The sequence below is a fragment of the Perissodus microlepis genome, chromosome 16 (genome assembly GCF_051167445.1).
Source record: "Perissodus microlepis isolate ML-2025 ecotype Zambia chromosome 16, ASM5116744v1, whole genome shotgun sequence".
NCBI classification, from domain to species: domain Eukaryota; kingdom Metazoa; phylum Chordata; class Actinopteri; order Cichliformes; family Cichlidae; genus Perissodus; species Perissodus microlepis.
Window position 1 is genome coordinate 30,740,194 of NC_140476.1, and position 21,570 is coordinate 30,761,763.

Here is a 21,570-nt window from a genome sequence, read left to right on the forward strand (position 1 = left end):
TGTGCCAGGGAAAGTAGCCTGTGTGTCCTTTCCCAAAGCACAAACAAAATGGGACAAGTCCCATGAGAACTCGGATTAAAGACTGTAGCAAAACAAAGAGTGAGTGTACATGGAGATAACAGGCAGCCGTGTGAGTTTCTACATGTAACACACAAGAAAGAAAAGACGGATTGACGTAAATGTGTCGGCAGCATAGGAAAAGTGGATTTGCAGCACCTGCATCACGGTGCCGAGCTTTTCCATGTCGGGGGGTTCAGGGAGAGGCTACACCTGAATGCATCGCTCCCACTGCGGTCTGGAACATTCCTCTGGGCTTCAGTAATGACTCCTAATGGCACTAATGAGCTTCCACAGAGAAGCCCTGCTCCACATGAGTCTGGTAGAAAGGAGGGAGGGAGAGAGGGGAGAAAAGGTAAACATCAGAATTGTAAGAAAGATGGAGTTGGATGTGGACAAGTGAAATGGAGAGCTGAGAGCTGAGATCTAGAGATCTGTGGGAATGGGGAAGGCGAGTGAGAAAATATGGGAAAACTTGAACAAAGAAGTAAACAAAGAAAAGAGTGAATGTGTCAGGAAAAAATATTCCCAGTGTCCAGTTTGCTTAGCAGAAGGATGGATAGATGTCGACAGTTTGGAGCAACAGATTCATATTATTTAAGAATTCACATTGTTTTAACCTTCTTATTTCTGTATAAACTTCAAAAATACCCATTTTATCTAATTTTCTTCCTGTCCTCCTTGTTTCTTCTACTTTGTCTTCCATGTGTGCTGGTGGAGGTGACTTATCCATGGGTGAGCTCCAGGATCCCTTCCTTGTCAGCATCCACCTCATTGCTGACCCCGGCGAGGGCAAGTTCCTGCAGCATGCTGCCGACGCCGTGCTGGCGTGGGTTCACCCTGAACTGCAGCTCTTCAGGGTCTCAGAGCGAGCCTCCGTCTCTCAGCGACCTCGGGCAAAGCGGCATCAAAATGGAAGCCCAGCTTCAGCCTGCCAGCCAGCCCTGGCAGTCATCCTGTTCCTCCAGGAGGCCTACGGTGGTGATGAGCACATACTGATGCTGCATCGCGCTCTGCAGCGGCCGCCCTGGCACTACCACCATACTGAAAAAGTCAGCAATGGCCGGCGGATGCTACCGTTGACCCCATGCAGTCAGGACTTTTTCACTCTGTCTCCTGGCACGCCGCTCTGGGCCGTGCGGCAGGTCCATTATGGGAAGGAAATCGTGCGTTTCACAGTCTATTGCCGCCATGAAAACTATGTTGATATGGTGCGGCTGTACAAGCTGCTGCTTCAGCGGAGGGTTGCGCAAAAGAAGGATGACTTTTGCTTCTTTGTGGTGTACTCCAACCCTGATATGGAGATCCAACTGTCCTTTAAGAGACTCCCACGAGGCCACAGTCCCCTGGTGTTGGACTCGGCAGTAATGGAGGTGAGGGTCCGGGACGTCGGAGTGCTGGTGCCCCTGCTGCCACACCCTTGCAGCCCAATCAGTGAGGTGCGCTGGCAAACGGAGGACTACGATGGAAATAAGATCCTACTGCAGGTAAGCGTTTTTCATTCTGGTTTTGTTTTTTTTGTTTTTTTTTGAATATATATGTGCCTTAAAATTTCCTGCCCAGATCAGCCTAAATACGCATTTGGCTATCTCATTAAGGACCACTTTATTTAGCATAGTCACAGTTGCTGCACATCTGCAAACCACTTTGCTACCCACCTTCACTTCACTCTTTTGTGCTGTATGGGTATTAATAAATGTTACATCGATCTCTTAATGATGCCTGCTGTGGTCTTTGCTGGGGGTCTTGCAGCTGCTGAGTCAGTCTCCACTAAATATGCATCTGGGACGGTGGGGAGGTGTCACAATGGAGGCATGGTGAAATCCTGCAAATGGGAACTTCTTAATCTTCTTTTGAATATAGTGGCCCTCACTGAACTGTAACTTTAACATAGGAAAAGTACAACTCAACACATTTGCATGGTGTGATTTATGTTGAAAGAGTGTGTTATGTTTTTATACCTGCAGATACATCAAAACCTACACGAGTAATTTCAGTTTAATCTGATGAAATGAGGCAAGTTTATAATTAGTTGTTGGAACCAGCTGGTCTCATGTAAAAGGGTTTATGTTGTTGCTCAACTCCTGAAACATGATGCTAAGGAGCGATTCACAAGTCTTTCCTTTGTGTACGACTGTATGCTATTAAAAGAGTTAAAAAAAAGAAAGAAAGATGAAAAACACACTGAAAATGGGCTTGGGCGTGCAGCAGTGTTTGGAATCTGTGTTTAATTGTGTAAAAGAGAAGCAGACAAAAGTGGCAGTTTTATAGGTGGAAGAAAAAGAAGAGCAGTTCAGACTGATTCTCAATCCAGAAATAACAAGATCATACAGCAGACAAGAAGGATTCAGTTATTTTATTGTAGGTCCTTAATTTAATTCCTCCATCTTTCCATATTGAAAGGTGCTAGAAAAGCCTGTGTGGGTTTGAATATAAACACCCACATAAAGACTGACATGAATCAAGCGGCCCTTGTTGGAAAGGTATCACCTATCGGGGGATATGTGCCCAGGCGGTCGGAGATAAGTAGTGTTGAAAGTTCAAGCCGATTAAGCTTCAGTCCATTACTGGGATTGGAACGGCACAGAGAGAAACAATAAGCTAATAAATCATGACAATGGGCCATATGCATGATGCTTAGCTGCCACCTGGAATCAAGTCACATGGACCTCCACACTGCAGCGACTACAATACAGTAAATATATTAAATGTAGGCAAGTGAAACAGAGGCACAGTGATATGAAAGGAATAAATTATCTCCCAAAACATCAACTACATTCTGTAAAAATACTCTTTGTACAGATAAGCAGAGAGGGAGTGTTTTTATTCAAAAAGAAGTTGTGCACAGTTTATGTATATTTTGTCAGGCTGGGATAATGGCAACACCCAGCTCCCAACAAGAAAACACAAGCCTCTTGGGAACCTGGAACTACAGATGCAGCTGTAACGTTTCAGTATATAATAAATACTCTGACGTGTTAGAGTAATAGTGAAAATCTGTCAAACTTATTTCTGTCTATTTTTGTTTTCTTTCATTGGCTCTCTAATAGAAATCACCACATGCATCTAGTGCTGTGTAAAAGTCTCAAGCCACCCCTCAGTTCTTTATATTTTGCTAGGAAAATTGGAAATATGTGCAACAATTTACTGAAATGTGTAAACAAATATGGAAATGCAGTATATAAGGCAACAGCAGTTTGTACATGTACACGAATATTACTCCGGGCTTCTTGAAGGACATTCAAAGCTCTTGTTTGGAATTTGGCTGCTTTTTGTTCCGTCCTCTGTCAAGATGATCCCGCACTGCTTCAGAAATGTTGAAGTCTGAACTCTATGGAGGTCAATCCATGACTGAGAGTATTCCAGTCAGTGTTTTTCTAACCAGGTATGCGTTTGCTGCATTGGCAGTGTGTTTGGGATCACTGCCATGGTGAAAATTGAAGCCACGGATGGCTGTAGATACTCACCTCTCTTCTGACCTCCACCATACATACTGATGACAGGATGAACCAAAGTTTAAAAATTAAGATTCCTCACTCCATCAGACCAGTTACCACAGATTTTTTTCCCAGTCCAGTTCTTGTGTAATTTGACATACCTCAGCTTTTACTCCCCATTTCCCTTCCTTAACTTCTTGACAGCCAAACTTCCACTGAGACCATTTCTTTTTTTTTTTTTTTCTTTTTTTTTTTTTTGTGTCCCGTTTGGATCTTTAGCCATCAGAATTGTTGTCTTAAGGCCAAGAAAGATGCCAAGCGGATTTATTTTACCAAGTGGATCATCATGGCCTTGCCATATTGGTCCATTTGATTGACCTTTATTATAATTATGAATTTATTTTATTTTCGGTTGCTACAAACAGGACAGACATGACTGGGGGATAGGACAGGGAGAAAGAATGAAAGAAAGAGAGGGAGAGAAAGAAAACCAAAGGGGAGAAGAGACGGTGAGAAGGGGGGGAAGAAAGGAAAAAACAAACAAACAAACAAAACACCTGGATCACCTGTATGGAGAAAAAAAACAGAAGAGAAAGCAAACAACAAAGAGCAACATAATAAAAACAGCACCATCACAATAAACCAGCTAGCAGTAGATAACAGTAGATACTAAATAATAAACGATATTGTGCAGCACGCAAGATAGACAGTGCACAATGTGCTTTGAGGCAGCAGCCAAGAAAGGTGTAGTCCGCGTCTGTGAACACCCGTGTGTACACCTGTGTGCATACCTGTGTGGATCAGCATGCTTGTATTCCAAAGGTTTCTCCATGTAACGATCTGCTAGGGAGTGTGGGGAGCCATAGCCCCGTCCACCAGGGTATGAAGCAGGTATGGAGGAGATCCAGGCCCCAGATATCCAGAGGCCCCAGAGTACAAGGACCCGAGGAGGACCACCAAAGGGGGGGAAACCGTGCCACCCTCCTGGGAAGAGCTGAGTAGAGCCCCAAAGGAGAGGTCACCCCGCAGCTACGGAGCAGAGGCCAGAGGGGGTTGCAGTGGCGTGCCCGCGGGCTCTGCCGGCAGCCAGCTGTGCCAGAGAGGACCGAGCTTCAGGCCCAGAGGCCAGAGGCCTGAGGGCATCCCACCCCCCGGAAGGAGCCCAGCCGGGCCACAGGCGCCCGGCCCCGCCAATCGGCCACCAGGAGTGAGCCGGTACATGCATGAGCGCCCAGCCCCAGACGACAAGGACCACCAACACACCAACGTCTGAGGGCATCAGCCACCGGCAGGGAGTGTGGTGAGGGGAGATAGGCCTCCGTACTTTAGAGGGCCTGAGATGTACCCAGAGAGGTTGAGTCTAAGACCCAACCTGACATATAGACACAGACAAACAGGCACACGCGGACACAGACGTGCATTCCCACCCCCATATGCACAACCAAATACTCGGCACTCACCCAACATGTAGACAGACACAAATAGACACTGCACAGACAGTCGCACTCCCCAAACATACTCTATATCCCAGGTCCAGGTACCCCCGCCCCCAGAGGGGCAAGCCGCACCTAGACCCAGGAGATGTAACCCTTCTCTCTGGGGTGGAGGCAAGCGGACCACCTCCTTATCTGCAGTAGCAGGGAGGCCCCGCATCCCAGACCCCAGTCCGACGGCCAGCACCTCCTCCCAGCCCCCCAGCCCTGACGGCTAACAGAACCGGGGTGAGTGAAGACCTCAAACCTCCCTACGCCCGCTCATATGTAGTGTTGCTGTGTGCTGTTCTAAAGTGCATTTAAAACTCAGGAGAGCATGGTACTAGCTTCCTCTCAGAGAGCAGCACGGCTCCTCCCGAAAACCCTTAGTGTCTAAATGCATTTAAAATTGAGGGTAGGGCACCAGCACCAGAGGTGGGTTGGAGTACAACGACCATCCTCTGGATGCTGTAAAACGTGCCCACCCCCAAGGCCCTATATGTATGTGTTATGTGAGAGTGTGAGTAATGTGGATGTCTAGGTTGCAGAATAAAATTGAGGCACAGGCGGCCAGAAGGGGACAGAGGGGGAGTGCCTCCCCTGCACCCCGGTGACATACCTGCACCCCAAGCCCTGCGTGTGTGGGTGGGTGTGGTAGAGCGGGAATAGGGAGGCAGCTGAGGATGGGGAGGGAAGAAAGGGAGGGGCAAGCGGCCCCTCCCTGGGGCCAGCTCCCCCGCTGACCCCAGTAGGCACCCCCACGCTCTGGAACCCACCAGGGCAAGGGGGCGCAGGCCCATCCGGACCGGGGCCTGCAGCAGCAGCACCACCGCCCAGCCCCACAGAGTCCGGGGCAGCCCACCCGACTCCACCCCAGAGAAAACTGCACCCACCCCATCATCCAATCATCTCCCAAACTACACAAGACAATAGACACCCAGGTTGAGTTCATTCTCCCCCTCTCCTATATCTCTCCCCCCACCTGCAGAGTGAGCTCCTGTAGTGAGGAGACCACCTGCAAAGATATAACAACCTCCCCACCAGTTAGAGAGCCCCCTAGTTGGGCCGATGCACCAGAGGTCCCCTGCACTGGGGCTGAGCCCCCCTGCACCCACCCGCCCACTGCTCCGGCGACACAACAGCCAGGACCCAAGCCCCCAAGGCCCAGCCAGCACCCCAGACCGGGGGGCGGAGCACCCCCAGACCCCTAAGCCTCCACGCCCGTCCCGGACCCTCCCAGGGGCAGCCAGGCTACCAGGCCAGTAACCAACGTCCGCCAGCACAGACCCTCCCCCATCTCCGCTGTACGCAGCCACAAGGAAAACACCATCCAAGAGCCCCAGAGCTTCTAACCAGGTCATGGCCACATCCCCCAGGTTAGGCCCTCCAGGGAAACGTCCCTAGGGACTCCCCAGACTCCCTAAGGCCGTCCCTACCCCCATATCAACCACAATAGCGAAGGCAGGACCAAACCAGTTGAAGCCGATCAAAGGAGCCCAAAGGGATTGATCAAATGTGATGGCAGAGGTTGTATCAAGACTAATGTGATCTATTAGATGGTTTTTATATTGGTTAGAATTAAGATTATTTTTATTTTTCCAGTTAATGAGGACCATTTTCTTGGCAATGCATAGGGCCGTAAAAACAATGTGGGCTGTGTTTATTTCTGCAGTGACCTCATCCAAGTTGCCCAGCAAGCATACTAAAGGGGAGGCTGGAATGTTACATTTCAGACACTTTGATAAGTCTTCACATATCTCACGCCAAAATTTCTGAACTGGTGGACAGAACCAAAGAGCGTGGATGTAATTGTCCGGTGTATTTGCTGTGCAGTGTGAGCAGTTGTTGGAAGGCGTATAGCCCATCTTGAACATCCTATGATCAGTATAGTGCACTCTGTGTAATATTTTGTTTTGTATTAATTGCAAACTGGGATTTCTGATCCATTGAAAGGTTTTTAAGCATATCTGAGACCAAATGTTTGGGTCTAAGTTGATTGATAAATCTGCTTCCCATTTTGCAATAGGAAGGGATATTGATTCATCTATTTTAGAAAGTGTTCTGTATATTTTAGACAAAAATTTGGGGGGTTTTAGACTAAAAAATTGTACCACACTTGGTGGTGTTTGTAATTCAGCTTCACTGGGATTAAATTTCTTTTTTACTATGGATTTAATTTGTTGATATTCCAAAAATCGTTTCTTGTTGATCCCATATTGTATAACTAGTCTGTCAAACGAAATAAAGTCTGTTCCTTCCAATATATGTTCCAAGTATTTAATTCCTTTGCAACTCCAATCTGAAAAGTTTATCATATTATTGTTTTGTAATATGTCCGGGTTGTTCCAGATAGGTGTACGTTTGCATGGAATTAATGAAGACTCTGTCATTTTTAAAAACTCCCACCATGCTGTCAGAGAAGAGCTAATATTGATGCTTTTAAAGCATTCATGTCGTTTGATGTTTGAGCTGATAAATGGTAGGTCTGAAATTTCTAGGTTATTACATAGTGCCTGTTCTACATCTATCCAAGGTTCATCTAAGAGGGAGCATATTAGGTGATGTGCATCTCTGTAATGAGAAGGGGTGTGGTCTAATGACATCAACACCCTATATCAGGTGTGCATAATTATTAGGCAACGTCCTTTCCTTTGGCAAAATGGGTCAAAAGAAGGACTTGACAGGCTCAGAAAAGTCAAAAATAGTGAGATATCTTGCAGAGGGATGCAGCAGTCTCAAAATTGCAAAGCTTCTGAAGCGTGATCATCGAACAATCAAGCGTTTCATTCAAAATAGTCAACAGGGTCGCAAGAAGCGTGTGGAAAAACCAAGGCGCAAAATAACTGCCCATGAACTGAGAAAAGTCAAGCGTGCAGCTGCCAAGATGCCACTTGCCACCAGTTTGGCCATATTTCAGAGCTGCAACATCACTGGAGTGCCCAAAAGCACAAGGTGTGCAATACTCAGAGACATGGCCAAGGTAAGAAAGGCTGAAAGACGACCACCACTGAACAAGACACACAAGCTGAAACGTCAAGACTGGGCCAAGAAATATCTCAAGACTGGTTTTTCTAAGGTTTTATGGACTGATGAAATGAGAGTGAGTCTTGATGGGCCAGATGGATGGGCCCGTGGCTGGATTGGTAAAGGGCAGAGAGCTCCAGTCCAACTCAGACGCCAGCAAGGTGGAGGTGGAGTACTGGTTTGGGCTGGTATCATCAAAGATGAGCTTGTGGGGCCTTTTCGGGTTGAGGATGGAGTCAAGCTCAACTCCCAGTCCTACTGCCAGTTTCTGGAAGACACCTTCTTCAAGCAGTGGTACAGGAAGAAGTCTGCATCCTTCAAGAAAAACATGATTTTCATGCAGGACAATGCTCCATCACACGCGTCCAAGTACTCCACAGCGTGGCTGGCAAGAAAGGGTCCCCTGCACTAAGAAAAACTAATGACATGGCCACCTTGTTCACCTGATCTGAACCCCATTGAGAACCTGTGGTCCATCATCAAATGTGAGATTTACAAGGAGGGAAAACAGTACACCTCTCTGAACAGTGTCTGGGAGGCTGTGGTTGCTGCTGCATGCAATGTTGATGGTGAACAGATCAAAACACTGACAGAATCCATGGATGGCAGGCTTTTGAGTGTCCTTGCAAAGAAAGGTGGCTATATTGGTCGCTGATTTGTTTTTTTATGTTTTTGAATGTCAGAAATGTATAGTTGTGAATGTGGAGATGTTATATTGGTTTCACTGGTAAAAATAAATAATTGAAATGGGTATATATTTGTTTTTTGTTAAGTTGCCTAATAATTATGCACAGTAATAGTCACCTGCACACACAGATATCCCCCTAAAATAGCTAAAACTAAAAACAAACTAAAAACTACTTCCAAAAACATTCAGCTTTGCTATTAATGAGTTTTTTGGGTTCATTGAGAACACGGTTGTTGTTCAATAATAAAATTATTCCTCAAAAATACAACTTGCCTAATAATTCTGCACTCCCTGTATAGTTGTTTTTTCTTTATTGATTTTTATTGATTGACTGAGACCATTTCTGATGAGGCTTTAGTGATGAGATTTTTTTCCTGTTTTAATAAGCACAGGACTTTCATAGACTGTTTATCTGCTGTAGATAATGTTTTGGCCTCCCGATTCTGCAAAACGAAATGTTTTTGAAAGTATACTCAAAATCACTTGTTTCAAAATTTTTTATTTTTTGTGTTTTTTATCTGTGGTGTTTTTCATAGGTTGAAATACAGAAATGGGAACAAATTATGTTTTTGTGACGGGCTGCTTGGTAACAAAGGGCCTAAAGATACTATTTAAAACTGCTTCTTTGTTAAGGTGTCTGTTATGCATGGATACAACACTGGTTCATCACTTGAGTTAAGTGCCTTTTTTATACTTAGATGATTCATAGGTCAGTGTTGAGTGGGTTATCAACCAAAAAAAAAAACCTTCCTCTGAAAATGGTCAGGTACAAGGCTACAATGGCTCCTCAGAAGCAAAATATAAAGAAATGAGGGCTGGTTTAAGACTTTGCACAGCACTGTATTAATTTCTCTCTTTATTTTTATCCATATGATGCAACATATGTTTGTTGCTTTCATTGAGAGACAGTAGCATCGTGTTTTTTAGAATTTTCGTCATCAATTTGTTACTAAATTACAAATTCTTATAATATTTTTTTAATGCATTAACAAAACCTGCTTTGGATGACTATTGACTAGACACTTCAAAGCACTAAGTGATCCATAGGAGATGCTTTTCCATATTCATATGAAATTAATATGAATTTTTATTAAAGGAAAAAAATTCTCCAGCTCATTAAATGTTTCTGTTGATCAACTGGAGTTTTTATAACCATGCCAGCTTCAAAAATGCTCCAGCTTTCTAATAAATTTAGCCTCCAGAATGCTGCAAGTCTGGAAAAGAAATCTTCCTTTCTTATAATCGGATTCTATTTTCTTCATGGTCGGAGGAACAGGAACATAAAATGGTTCCCTATTTGATCATCTAGAGCGTCGCCTCAGTAACGCAGTTTTGAAAACCACAGTCACACTGCCACACATAAGCAAAAGCTCATCATGTGAAGAATTTTGTTTATAAACATAAATACAGTCCAAATGTGTTGCTTTCCACAGCATTGTTGAGGATTAGTGTCCCGTTGTCGTGGTTTTGCCTTCCTGAGGTCATATATCCGGCTGACCTGGCTTATCCCAGATAACTAAAGCTTACAAGAGTTAGGGTCTGATAATCACCATGTCAACAGCCTCATTACCCAGCGTCCTGCTGTGGCTCCTCACTGGCATTTTGTCCTCACAGAAAGCTGAACTCGTGCTGTCATGTATTAATAGTAGGCAGAGGATTGAAACTTTCACCCACACATGGACAGAAAATAGTTTTAGTAAATAACGAGTGTGTGCAGCTGATCTGCACACTGAGACTCGTTTGGCATGAGCCACAAACGAAGAATGAACAACTGCTGTGAGATCTACTTAAAAAAAAAATAAAAAAAATACTTCTTAGAGCCTCACATCTATCTGTCAAATGTCTAAGCAATGAGAGAATCACAACAAATGACTAAAGGCCAAACAATGAAGCTAATGTTACATTTTTATCCAATGTCCGGATGGAAAAAGGAAATTGTGGAAGCTTTGGGATTAATATGAACCTAGTGAACACAAAATGAGTGTAGGTTATTGTGTTTCTATGTCACTATTTGTGCTACAGTGCAGTCTAAACTCTTTTACTGTCAGCATTCACTGATGGTACCTAGTAAAGCTTGATAGATTACGCTGACAGAGAATGTAGCTGGTCCTCCACCTTTGTCTCAGTTGGTGCTTTAGTGAAGGAATAAATGGGCATCATGCAAGGAAAAGGTGACGCCACTGCTTGAGAGCAGAAGCAGACCAAGAAAAACAAAGAGAAGAAGAGTAAGGAAAAGATAAACAGGATGAAGTGGACTGAGAGCAGAGAGCAGGATGGAGACAAAGGAGAGAGATGGTTTATAAAAGAGTCAACTTTGAGACACTGAGCAGGGAGAGAAGAAAACACAGGGGGCTTTGTTACACTTTTTATACACACACACACACACACACACACATACGCACCTTTAGTCTTGTGAGGACCCTCTTTGCCATAAACCAATCTCAAAACCCTGGATTACAGCTTTTTGTCTCATAAAGACTTTCAAAATAAAACCCTTCCTCAGTTCAAAGAGTAATTTTCTCTCCAGTTTACAGGAACCAGCCCTGCAAGCAGCATGTCACTGTTGTGAAGTATGTGTGTTACTTCCAAACATTACAGTTTCAGAGATGCAAATACAGATGCTCGTGTTATGTAACTGTAATTTTTGTTTTATTATCTCAAGAAATGCTGCCTGCATGCTTTGAACTGAGCAGTATTTTTGCATTATAATTATGCTGCAGTAACATATTGTCTGAAACTACCATCCAAATGACATCAAGGCTCATTTTTCTATCTTCTGTTGTCCAGTATGTTGAGTCTTTCTGAACTATAGCCTCAGTTTCCTGTTGTTTGCTGACAGGAGTGTCATTCAGTCGGTTCCTCTGCTCATCAGCAGCTTCGAGGTTTGATGTAATGTGCATTCAGAGATGCTCTTCTCCCTACCTTGGTCATAACAAGTGGTTATTTGAGTTGCTGTTTCCTGCCTATCAGCACAAAGCAGTCTTGTCATTCTCCTCTGACCTCTGGCATCAACGAGACATGATCCATATCACTGGATATTTTCCTTTTTTCTGACCATCTGTTTAAACCCTAGATGTGTTTGTGGGGGAAATCTCAAATCACCAGTTTCCAAAATACTTGGACTTGCCTGTTCAATCACTCAAATCACCAAATCATCCACATTCTGATGGCCTGTTAAAACTTCAGCAGGTTGCCTTAATTGTGTCTACATGCCTGAATGTGTTGAGTTGCTACCATGTACCCAATAATAAAGTGACTGGTGAGTGAATATTTGCTGTACTGGATTCAACTTATCATTATCAGACAGAGTATTTATAGATGTTAGAAATAGAGACTTAGTGATTTCTTGAACAGACTGTAGATTGTTGTGAGGAAGCTGTAAATCACTTTGAACTTCTTTTTATATATTTATTGTTCAACATATGGAAATGTGCAGATTCCCCTCAGTCCCCGTGCTGCTTCAGAAAATTGTCTGGGGGCTGCTGTGTGGGAAGTTATTGCTTCTGTCTGTATTGTCTTGTTGGAAAGTCGGATGACGGAGTTGACAAGAGAACAGAAACGTGGAGAAACTATCAGCAGAGAGCTGTGGATTTCAATATATACAGAGGAGGAAATCATAGACGAGAACCTGCTGCTGCAGCTGCCTTACATGTTTAAAGCAACAGCAGTCACTGTATGTCAGAACAGGGGAGTGTTGCTTCATGTGTTTCCTGCTTCTCATAATTTCCTTTTTGGATTTGTAATATTTCATCGATTTGTCTGAACAGCGCACTCTGATTTTAAGATGCTTTACATCCTGAATGGATATATGTACACATAGGGGGTTCTTCTGTGAATCACATCAACAGCTGGAGAAGTCATCAGCATTCAGAGGCCAGGGTGAGAGCAGGGGGTGTGGGGTGTGTTTGGAGAACCCGGGGTTCCCTTGTACTTCTTCCTCCTTCACTTTGCTGCCTGTATGTTGTGTGAGGAGTGTCCTGTTGCATGGAAGCCCTGTACAGAGGGAGGTTAATGGTCTTGAACCCACAGATCCCATGTGAACAAATAGAGCATACAGACAGTCTGCTATCAGAATAGGCAGGTTAAAGGAAGCAGTTTATAAGCTATAATTGTTTTGCCCTACCACCTATCCCACATGGTGATATGACCCTTGACCCCAAATTGCTATATTTTCACTGCTTTTCTTTCCCTCCTATTCAGGTCCAGGGTGCATACTGCAAACACAGACATGATCCCTGCTACAGATCATGCACCGTCACTGAATCTGCCTCTGCTCCGTCCACCTTCACCCGCAGCGCCACCTCTCACAGGAACCGCCGTTACCATCAACGGATGCCACCTCGTTCCAAAGTCCACCCCACCACCCACTACTCCATGCCTCTAGCATGTGAGGAGCCAGATGAGCAGGAGCAGTGGCCAGACCAACAACATCCTGACAGCTGGAGGTCCCATTGGACGGGCAATCGGTCCGGATCCCTCTTCTCTCTACCTAACATGGGCTCAGCCAGCTCCCGCTCTGCCTGTTCCTCTCCAGGTCCTTGTCCCAGCCCCAATTACAGGAGCCACTCCCTTCACCGGAGTTCTTCGCTCATCCCGCCCTTCCGCCTCAATGTGGACGCTCTGATCGGGGCAGAGGAGACGGATGTAGACACGGGAAACAAGGTAAATCCAGGTAGCAGTGTGGACCTCACAGTTGTGTCTGCGTACGTCAAATCGAGCCTCCCAGAGACTCCTCGGCCATTATCGGCCCCACCAGAAGACATCGGACCCCGCCTCTCTCCCGTCACCCAAGAGGGCACCTACAAATCGGCCGCTCTGGGCCGGACTCCAAACAGCTTCTCCATCAAAAGCTCTCGGTCTGCCTTGCAGTTGTCATGTTCCCAAAGCACCAGTGCAAACACATTGTCCTCAGCGTCAGTGAACGAGTCAGACAGCTGCAGCATAATTAGTGTGCCAGTTGAAGAGAAAGACACGACAGAAGAGGAAGAACAAGAATTCTACATCTGATCTTTTGCTAAAGGCTCATAGGACTTAACTCTGGTCAGTAATATCAAACCTTAGTGCTGAGACAATCATGTAAGCTCTACTCTGCCCCCTGGTGTTTGATAGTAAAACAACAACAGCAAACTGAAGCAAAGCACAAAGTTTGTTCTGAAATATTTGTGAATGCTGCATATATTTTTTTTGCATGTGTATATATAAACTCTGTAAATGCTACTTCATATGTACTTTCACGCATTTAATGGAGAAGTTGCATATCTGTGTACAGAAACATTTAATAAAATTGCAAATTGTTTGTCCCCTTTCAAATGTGTTGCTTAACACTCCATTAAAAGTAGGGTAGGTGTCACGTTTTCTACATCACTGATCATAACCAATTAGATTTGTTGTGTAGGCCTAACCAAATGGCAACATTAAAAACCAACATGATATAAGGGAAAATAAGATTTCTGCCACTAATACTTTCACCAGACATTTAGCATTTCAGTCCTGTGTGAAGTCCTTTTGGCCTGGATGCCTCGTCTGATGGGTTTAAAATTGGAAGACTGTGCATCTTCAAATATTAAGCTGCCAAATGCATAGAAAAAGCTCTTTAAGCTAAACATAAACTGCCGTGCAGGTAGTAGGTTGGTCACCAGTGCTCTTCTAAAAAAAAAAGTTTTCTTAAATCAGGGGCCTGCCACTGTCCAAAATAAGACTGACACACTAACAGTACCGAAAAGTACATGGATCTGCAAACTTGTTGGTGGATAAAATATGTAAAGTTATCACAGAGAAAGCAGCAGAAGCTACTAAAAGTTAGAGTACGGTCATATGGTCTTAAATGGTCAAAGAAATGTAGCCATAAATTAATTTGAGAAGCATGAGAGGGAAAGCAATCCTTCCAGTTAAGAGAAATGCTTTAAATTCCACATTTTAAGGTACACAGACTGGGGATGTGTTTATTTTGATTTGTACTTAAGATCCCATTCATTCTTTTTTTCATATAGCCTGTAATTTAGTGGTTAAGAACCTTAAATTAACCTTAATTCAAACATGAAGAGTAATCCTAAATGTAAATGTGGTCAGATGTGTGATAAGTATATTTAAAAAAATATGCACAAGATCATTTGCATGTTAAAAAGAAGCCAGATGGTGAAAATAAAAGACATTTTGTGTAAATATAAAAAGTGCAAGAGGTACAGAAAGCTGCACCACAAAGTAGGATATAAGATTCAGGAACAATAACACACACATGATTCTCCTGCAAGTTTCTTTCTGTTCAAAGGGAGCGTTTTATCTAAACTTGGCACTGAAAGTAAGGAAATTATTTCTTGTAGTGATGCTTCTTGGCAATAAATCTTACACTGTTGGAAAGCCTGTTTATTTCCCCTTAAATGGTGCCACATTTGTAAGGGAAATGCATTTGTAGGTTGCGCCCATGAAAACTTGCCAGATCTTCTTTGCCAATGCCAAACAGCAGATTCTGTTACTGGCTCTTGTTTGGTGTTGTTTACTGGACTGGATAACTGAAATTTGAAGACGAAAGACAAATTGGCAATTTAATAATTTATTCTTTTAACAAAGAGGGGCCTCGGTAGTATTGCTGTGGGATTACATCACATTCTTCAACCAGCATTTGTCACAAGTAGGCAAATGTGATTGTGTTGGTCACTCTGGCACGAACATCATGTCCAAGCTGATCCCATAAGCAGGGTTGAGGTCAGGACTGCAGGCAGGTAATTCCATCCTCTCCATTTTTAAATTCTGGAGGTAGTCTCCAATAAACCTGCTCTTTGAGGTGGGTGTGATCTTGGAAGATAGAGTTCAGTCCCAGACTGTGCAGATATGGGACTGTCACTGGTTGCAGAATCTCTGCACTGAGATTTCCTTCAATGATGACAAGGCTCGTTTTCCTAGTGAGGCAGATCCCTCCCTACACCATCACGTCTCCACCGAAAGGTGTTACTGTGTCGGTGCAGCAATCAGCATGATGTTCTATGTGTACTGCCGTAGACAGAATTTGCACAAATTATAACGTAACGTTCCCCACATGTTCAGGTTCCAGCACCTGACACTGAAGGGCAGTCACAGGAGGCCTCCTGCAGCCCAGTGAGACTGGAGATCAGCTGTGTGCAGTCTGTTCCGGCTTGTCTGGGTAAAGAGCCCTCAGCCATATTATCCTGCAAATCTGTAGAAGACAGTTTACAGTTCCTGAGTGATGACACGGTGAGGAAATGGTCTTCCTGTGGTGTCTTCTTTTTCTTCTTGAGATGCCAATTTCATGGCCTGTCTCTGACATCCACCATTAGAGATGGTACCAGGTTTCACACCAAACAATGCTGCAACTTTTGTAGGAAGGGCCATATCCAGATCAGTCAAACACGGTATGCTTGGCGCAGACACCAACTGATCGCTGTAGTAGGGTCCATGCTCACAGGTGCTGCTCATAAGGGATACGATTGTAAGCACCTGGGGTACCAGAACCTCAAAATAAGAGTCAACAGCAGAATAAGTTGTTTGGCATTGGCAGAAGAGATTTGGCAAATTTCTCACGTGTTCAAACCAAATACTCAATCTGCTGTTCAACCTTCAAAATGCATTTTTCCTTGCAGATGTGGCACAGTTTATGCGGAAAGGCTTTCCAGCAGTGTAAGAAGCATTGTTATAATAAAAAAAAATAATTCCCTAAATACAAATTACTCGCAAAAAATGAAAAACATATCTTCTTAAGAGAATTTTCTTGGAATGTGGAGACTACAATAAAGTATTTCAATACAATGCAGTGCTGCCCCCTTGTGCTGAACTCTGAGGTTAAAGAAGTAACTTGAGTACAAGAGTTTCACTTCTAGTGATTTTCTTTTTATTACTACTTAAGAGTTGGGTCTCGCCTTTGAAGTAATCTCCACATGAATAAATTCAGGTAATCTCTCCACAGGTTTTCCAGGACTCACTGAAACAGTATCTGCACGTGTCAGAGCTGCTTCACTGAGGTCTGCAACTCTCTTCTGCGTCTCGGGAAAATCTTTAACGACCTCTCGTTTCAGCTCGAACTGTGAAACCTGTCTCTCTGCACTGTTTGAGCACTTACGCAGGTGCGAGCCTGCCTGTGTGGTCCACAGTCTGAAGAAGAAAAATCCAACATCAGTGCACATTGGTTGTCATGGTGAAACCTTGCAACCCTGAGGAGGTGATGTAATCATCCACCAATCAACACAGAGATTTGTGTAATATATTACCTCTTCAGGCCAAGTCTGGAAAATAGATCAGTCTGCAAGCTGAGATCCCAGACAGTTTTGGAAAATTTGTTCAACAACTTAGATTAAATGTATAAAATGTTAAAAATCTGTGCAAGGAAACTGTTGGACATATTGGGATAAAATGAAATGAATAATAGTTGGACTACAGGGCTCCGCAACATGTAAACAAACAAACAAACAAACAAAAAAACAAAGATCTGAAAATTACTTAAATATAGAGCAGACACAATGTAGAGGCAGGGAAGACAGAAAAGGGAGGATAGTGGATTTTTACATTGGGTTAGAAATATATATATAAAAAAGAAAACCTGATTATAGGTCTGATTGATTATTGATTACCAGATTCAAATGCTATCACTTGATTGGATGGATGTTATCACTGGTAATCAGCCCTATAGATATGAGTCAGAAGTGCCCAGTTATTATGTATCCATAAGTATACCACTTAACAGTATGTTTAATAAAGCTATTAGCATAAAGGGGAACGGTATAGTTTTCCTTACAGTGTATTGTATAATAACTCTGCATTCATTACTATTTTAATTATACGCTCACTGGCCACTCATTCACACAAATATCTAATTAGCCCATGCTGAAATTAATCATCAGAAAGGGGAAGAAGTTATTAAGGTGACATTGACTGTTGCATGGTTGTTGGTGCCAGATGGGTGATCTACTGGCAATTTCCCCACACAACTGTCTGTAGAGTTTACAGTGAACGGTCCAAAACAGAGAAAATATCCAGTGAGTGGAAGTTTGGTGAAAATACCTGGTTGTTACTGGAGGTCACTGGAGAATAGCCAGACTGCTTTGAGCTCACAGGAAGGCAACAGTAACTCAAATATCCGCTCGTTAGAACCAATGTGTGCAGGTGCCACGCCTGTCTCAATTTCTGCTGTGACATTTGGATGGTGGCGTCAGAATTAGGCATAAACAACATGAAAGCATGGATTCATCCTTCTTTATATCAACAGTTTGGGCTGGTTATTTTGTTTGCACTCTTTGTACCAACTAGGTGTTGTTTAAACAACACAGCCTTGTGACCTTAGGCGGGTGTGCAAACCCTGACAAACCGATATAAATATACCAAATTATCTGTGCCTTCCCTAACGAATTCGTTTTAATTATGTCCCACTATGACTTTTTAATGTTAACAGATGTCTGACTAGGCTGTGAAGAGATTATATTAACTGGCAGCAGATGGTGCTATAGTGAAACAGAAATAGGATTTTAAAAGTTACAACTACAGCTGCTTTACAGTTACTTTGTCTGATTCTTAAAAGCTTCAAAAATGATGCTTTAGTGTTATTGATGTTTTATTTCTTTGTTGCAGCATGGGATACTTTCTTAAACATTTAGGGTATTTCCAGTTTCCTACATAGTACCTGCTGTTTCCACACAATTTCTTGTGCTTCAAAGAAAATGAAAAAGTAAAACTGAGATTTTTCCCATAACTCTCCAGAGCCACGCTCATGTCCCCGTGAGGTGATGCTTGCACGGGACACGTCCCCTCACGTCGCCCCTCTCCCAGTGCCAGCACTACTGGCTCTAATCCGCCGTGGCGTACCTGGCAGATCGCTCTGGCGACACCGGCGTTGTTGCAGCCTGGCCCGGCCCCACACACCCGCATCCCCTTTAATCCTAATGAACTGCCCCAAGGCCCCGGGGCCCGAAGGGAAGTAGGCCACTGGAGGTGAAGCAGAGTGAGTGAGTCTGTCACATCATTTCTACAACTATATATAAGCTGCTTTCTCTCAATCCTTTGTCACCTTCATTTTATTGTCTTCTTTTTTCTTGTGTTGATTTTAGTTGTAATAGTTCCGCTTCCTTTGCTTTCTACACTGTGACCTCAGATGACCTTTATTTTCCCTGCAAGGGTAAAAGTCACTGGGTGGAGAGAAGACTGCAGTGAAGGATATGAATGGAGAGCCTGGGGATAGCCTCCACTAGTTAGGGATTAAGTTGCTGCTATGTGGAGAAAGGCAGAGATATCACAGAGTTGCACAAATACTCATCAACTAACGGTGCTGCTTTCGGAAGGAAAAAAAACTTCACTGAATATTTCTAAGCTCTTGGAAACAAAAAGCTGAATGCATGTGCACATGAAAGGTGTTGGCATGGATCGTTACCTGAACAAACCAACCAGATATGTGCCCAGGAACCTAAGGGAGCGCCTCTTACATCATTAATTTTATTATATAACATAATATGTGTGCAAAGGAGTGTCAGGTAGATCTGCAGGAAATGGTGGCTTTAGACAGGAATCAACAGCTTCTCTTCATCTCTAGTATTAACTACATTTTCAGTTAGCATAGCACTACATTTGAGTTCTGCATAAATAGGTGAAAAACAACCACAAAGAGATATAAAGTGACCAAGGAGAAACTGAAAATGATTGCAAAGTGTGTGTTCGTGTGTGTCAGTGAATGAATGATGTGTCAGAAGGCTCTGAATGCTCAGTTTGCAATTTTTTCCCCACTCTTTGATCTCTATGATGTCAAAGAGAGCAGATATCTTTAAGTGCTTGGTGACTCCGGGGTAGCTCACTGGGTGTCTTGGCGCGGTTGCTGGCCTGCTCCCTTGGGGATTGTGGTCCAGGGTAGATTGGGCATCTTTGTCGCGCAGTGGGACACCCAGGGCTCAAAGTATAGAAACTTGTTCCCACCACTCAAAAATATATAAATAAATAAACCTAGGCAGAGCTACATAACATTTTTGAGTTGTTATCTCACAACTGTGACATACATCTTTTTCTTATGGATGGCAAAAAAAAAAAAAAACAACCCAAAAATATTTTCAGTGGAGGAAACAACCTTCCATACAAGATCACCACTTCATTAAAAACCAAGCAAGCAACAGCCAATCAAAAGAAAGTTGGCTTCAACAGAGAGCTAACATGGCTAGTTTCAGACAGAGCATGAACTTAGGGTTTGCACTTGGGCCCAGTCTATATAAGAACTGCAAGACTTAAAGTGCTTTGCCTTGTAGTATAGTCTTCCCTGTAGCCTGGTACAAGCCAGCTGTCATGCAAGGGCACTGCTTCAATGACCAAGTAGCTGCTTACTCAAAGAGCAGTGATGATGACTGTGTTATCAGTGTTTGGTTCCATCTGTCTGTTTGCCCATCAGTCTCTTTATTAGCTGTCCAGCCTCATTTTCAAACTCTGTGTGATGCTAGATGCTAATAAGAGCTCAAGCGGATTTAATTTTGGTGAAACTTGGGTCAAGGTCAAGATCACACCAAGTGGCAAAATTAATAAAAACTTTGAGAGAGCTGTATAACACTCTTACAAAAAAGCTTATAGAATCCAATTCTGCTCCAATCATACTGTAAAGCTGCAACAAACACCATTTTAGTATGTAATGCTTCAAGGTCAAATGACAGGGAAAAAGCTTTAGTTTTCACTGTTTTCCCCAAACTTTAAAGCAATATGTTAATCATTGTACTTCAGTACAAATGAGCCATGAAAACAATCCAGATGTCATTATTGAGGATTTGATGACATCAGCATAAAACATCAACGTTTGAATATAACCCTTCGGGGGTTACTCTACAGCGACACTGTAGAGTAAGTTGACCTGCATCTTGAACTCTGAGTGCAGCTGAAGCTTACTTTGTAGCATGTCCAGGGATCAGAAGTAGAGAGTACAAACCAGTATTTCTACTTCACCAATGTGAATTTCTAACATAGTGTTGCACCAAAGGCCCCTTGTCCACCAAGATGAAAGCTGCTGTCAATGGTGGCATCTTTACAAAGAATTGTCTTTGGTCAGTCACTGTGATGTCTCATGTTCTCCAACAAAGTCCTTAAAATTCCAAATTCCTGCTTTTAGAGTCGGAGAGTTGGGTTTTAAAGAATGCGTTGACTCTGGTTAATGAAGCCAAGCCACGGCTTCACTAATTAGTCAAGTCCAGTAATGGCTGGAATCCACTGTTAGTCAAAGCTGCCAAATACCTGATGGCTACCAATCATGCTCTGTCTTCATGGGAAAAATACCCACAATTTATTTTGCTGACTCTCATTTCCCCAATTAAGAGGGACAGTTGAGGGGCAGATCACTCCAGAGCAGACTGATTTTAGGTGAAAAAAAGGGCATACCGTGATCAAATATTTGCAATTCTTCATGTTTTTGGGTTGTTTTTTTTTTTTTATCAAAATGCAATAATAATGTCATGGTGAATGTTAGTAATGGAACACATACTGTAAGCATATGTGAACACTACATAGGTAATGTGTAGGTATAAGGATGAGGAAGAAGAATCTGTTTCATAACATAACTACTAAGACTTCTCTCAACAACAGTTGTCTTAAGGTGCTTACATTGTAACCCTACAATATTATGTCTAAACACTTTTTAAAACCTCATTCAAAGTCTGTACAAAAACATATAATGTTGTTTCTTAAAGGCTGAGATGCTGTTATGCATCACATGTTGGAGCAACGCTTCCACATCTCACAGAGCGATACCAATTAAAAAATGCTGACGCAGTAGTGTGACGCTCAAAGCAAAAATGTCTTTTGATCATCACAACAAAAGGCCAAAGCACTTGTATAACAGAATGGATGTCTTAGTGAGTGTGTCTGTGTGACCTTCAAAAAAACAAGCAGGTGTTTGCAGTAGTCAGCCCCTTACACAAACATTATAACCTCA

General features: G+C 43.2%; 1 protein-coding gene across 1 annotated transcript in view; it reads left to right on the plus strand.

The window, feature by feature from the left end:
* fam124a (family with sequence similarity 124 member A) overlaps positions 1-15,274 on the plus strand; it is a 30,393-nt gene extending 15,119 nt beyond the window's left edge. Inside the window, exons 3-4 of the mRNA XM_084908122.1 lie at positions 778-1,544; positions 12,879-15,274. Coding sequence (XP_084764248.1) covers positions 778-1,544; positions 12,879-13,685 — 1,574 coding nt within the window. The 3' untranslated portion in view covers positions 13,686-15,274. The remainder of the gene's footprint in view (positions 1-777; positions 1,545-12,878) is intronic.
* Positions 15,275-21,570: the final 6,296 nt, after the last annotated feature.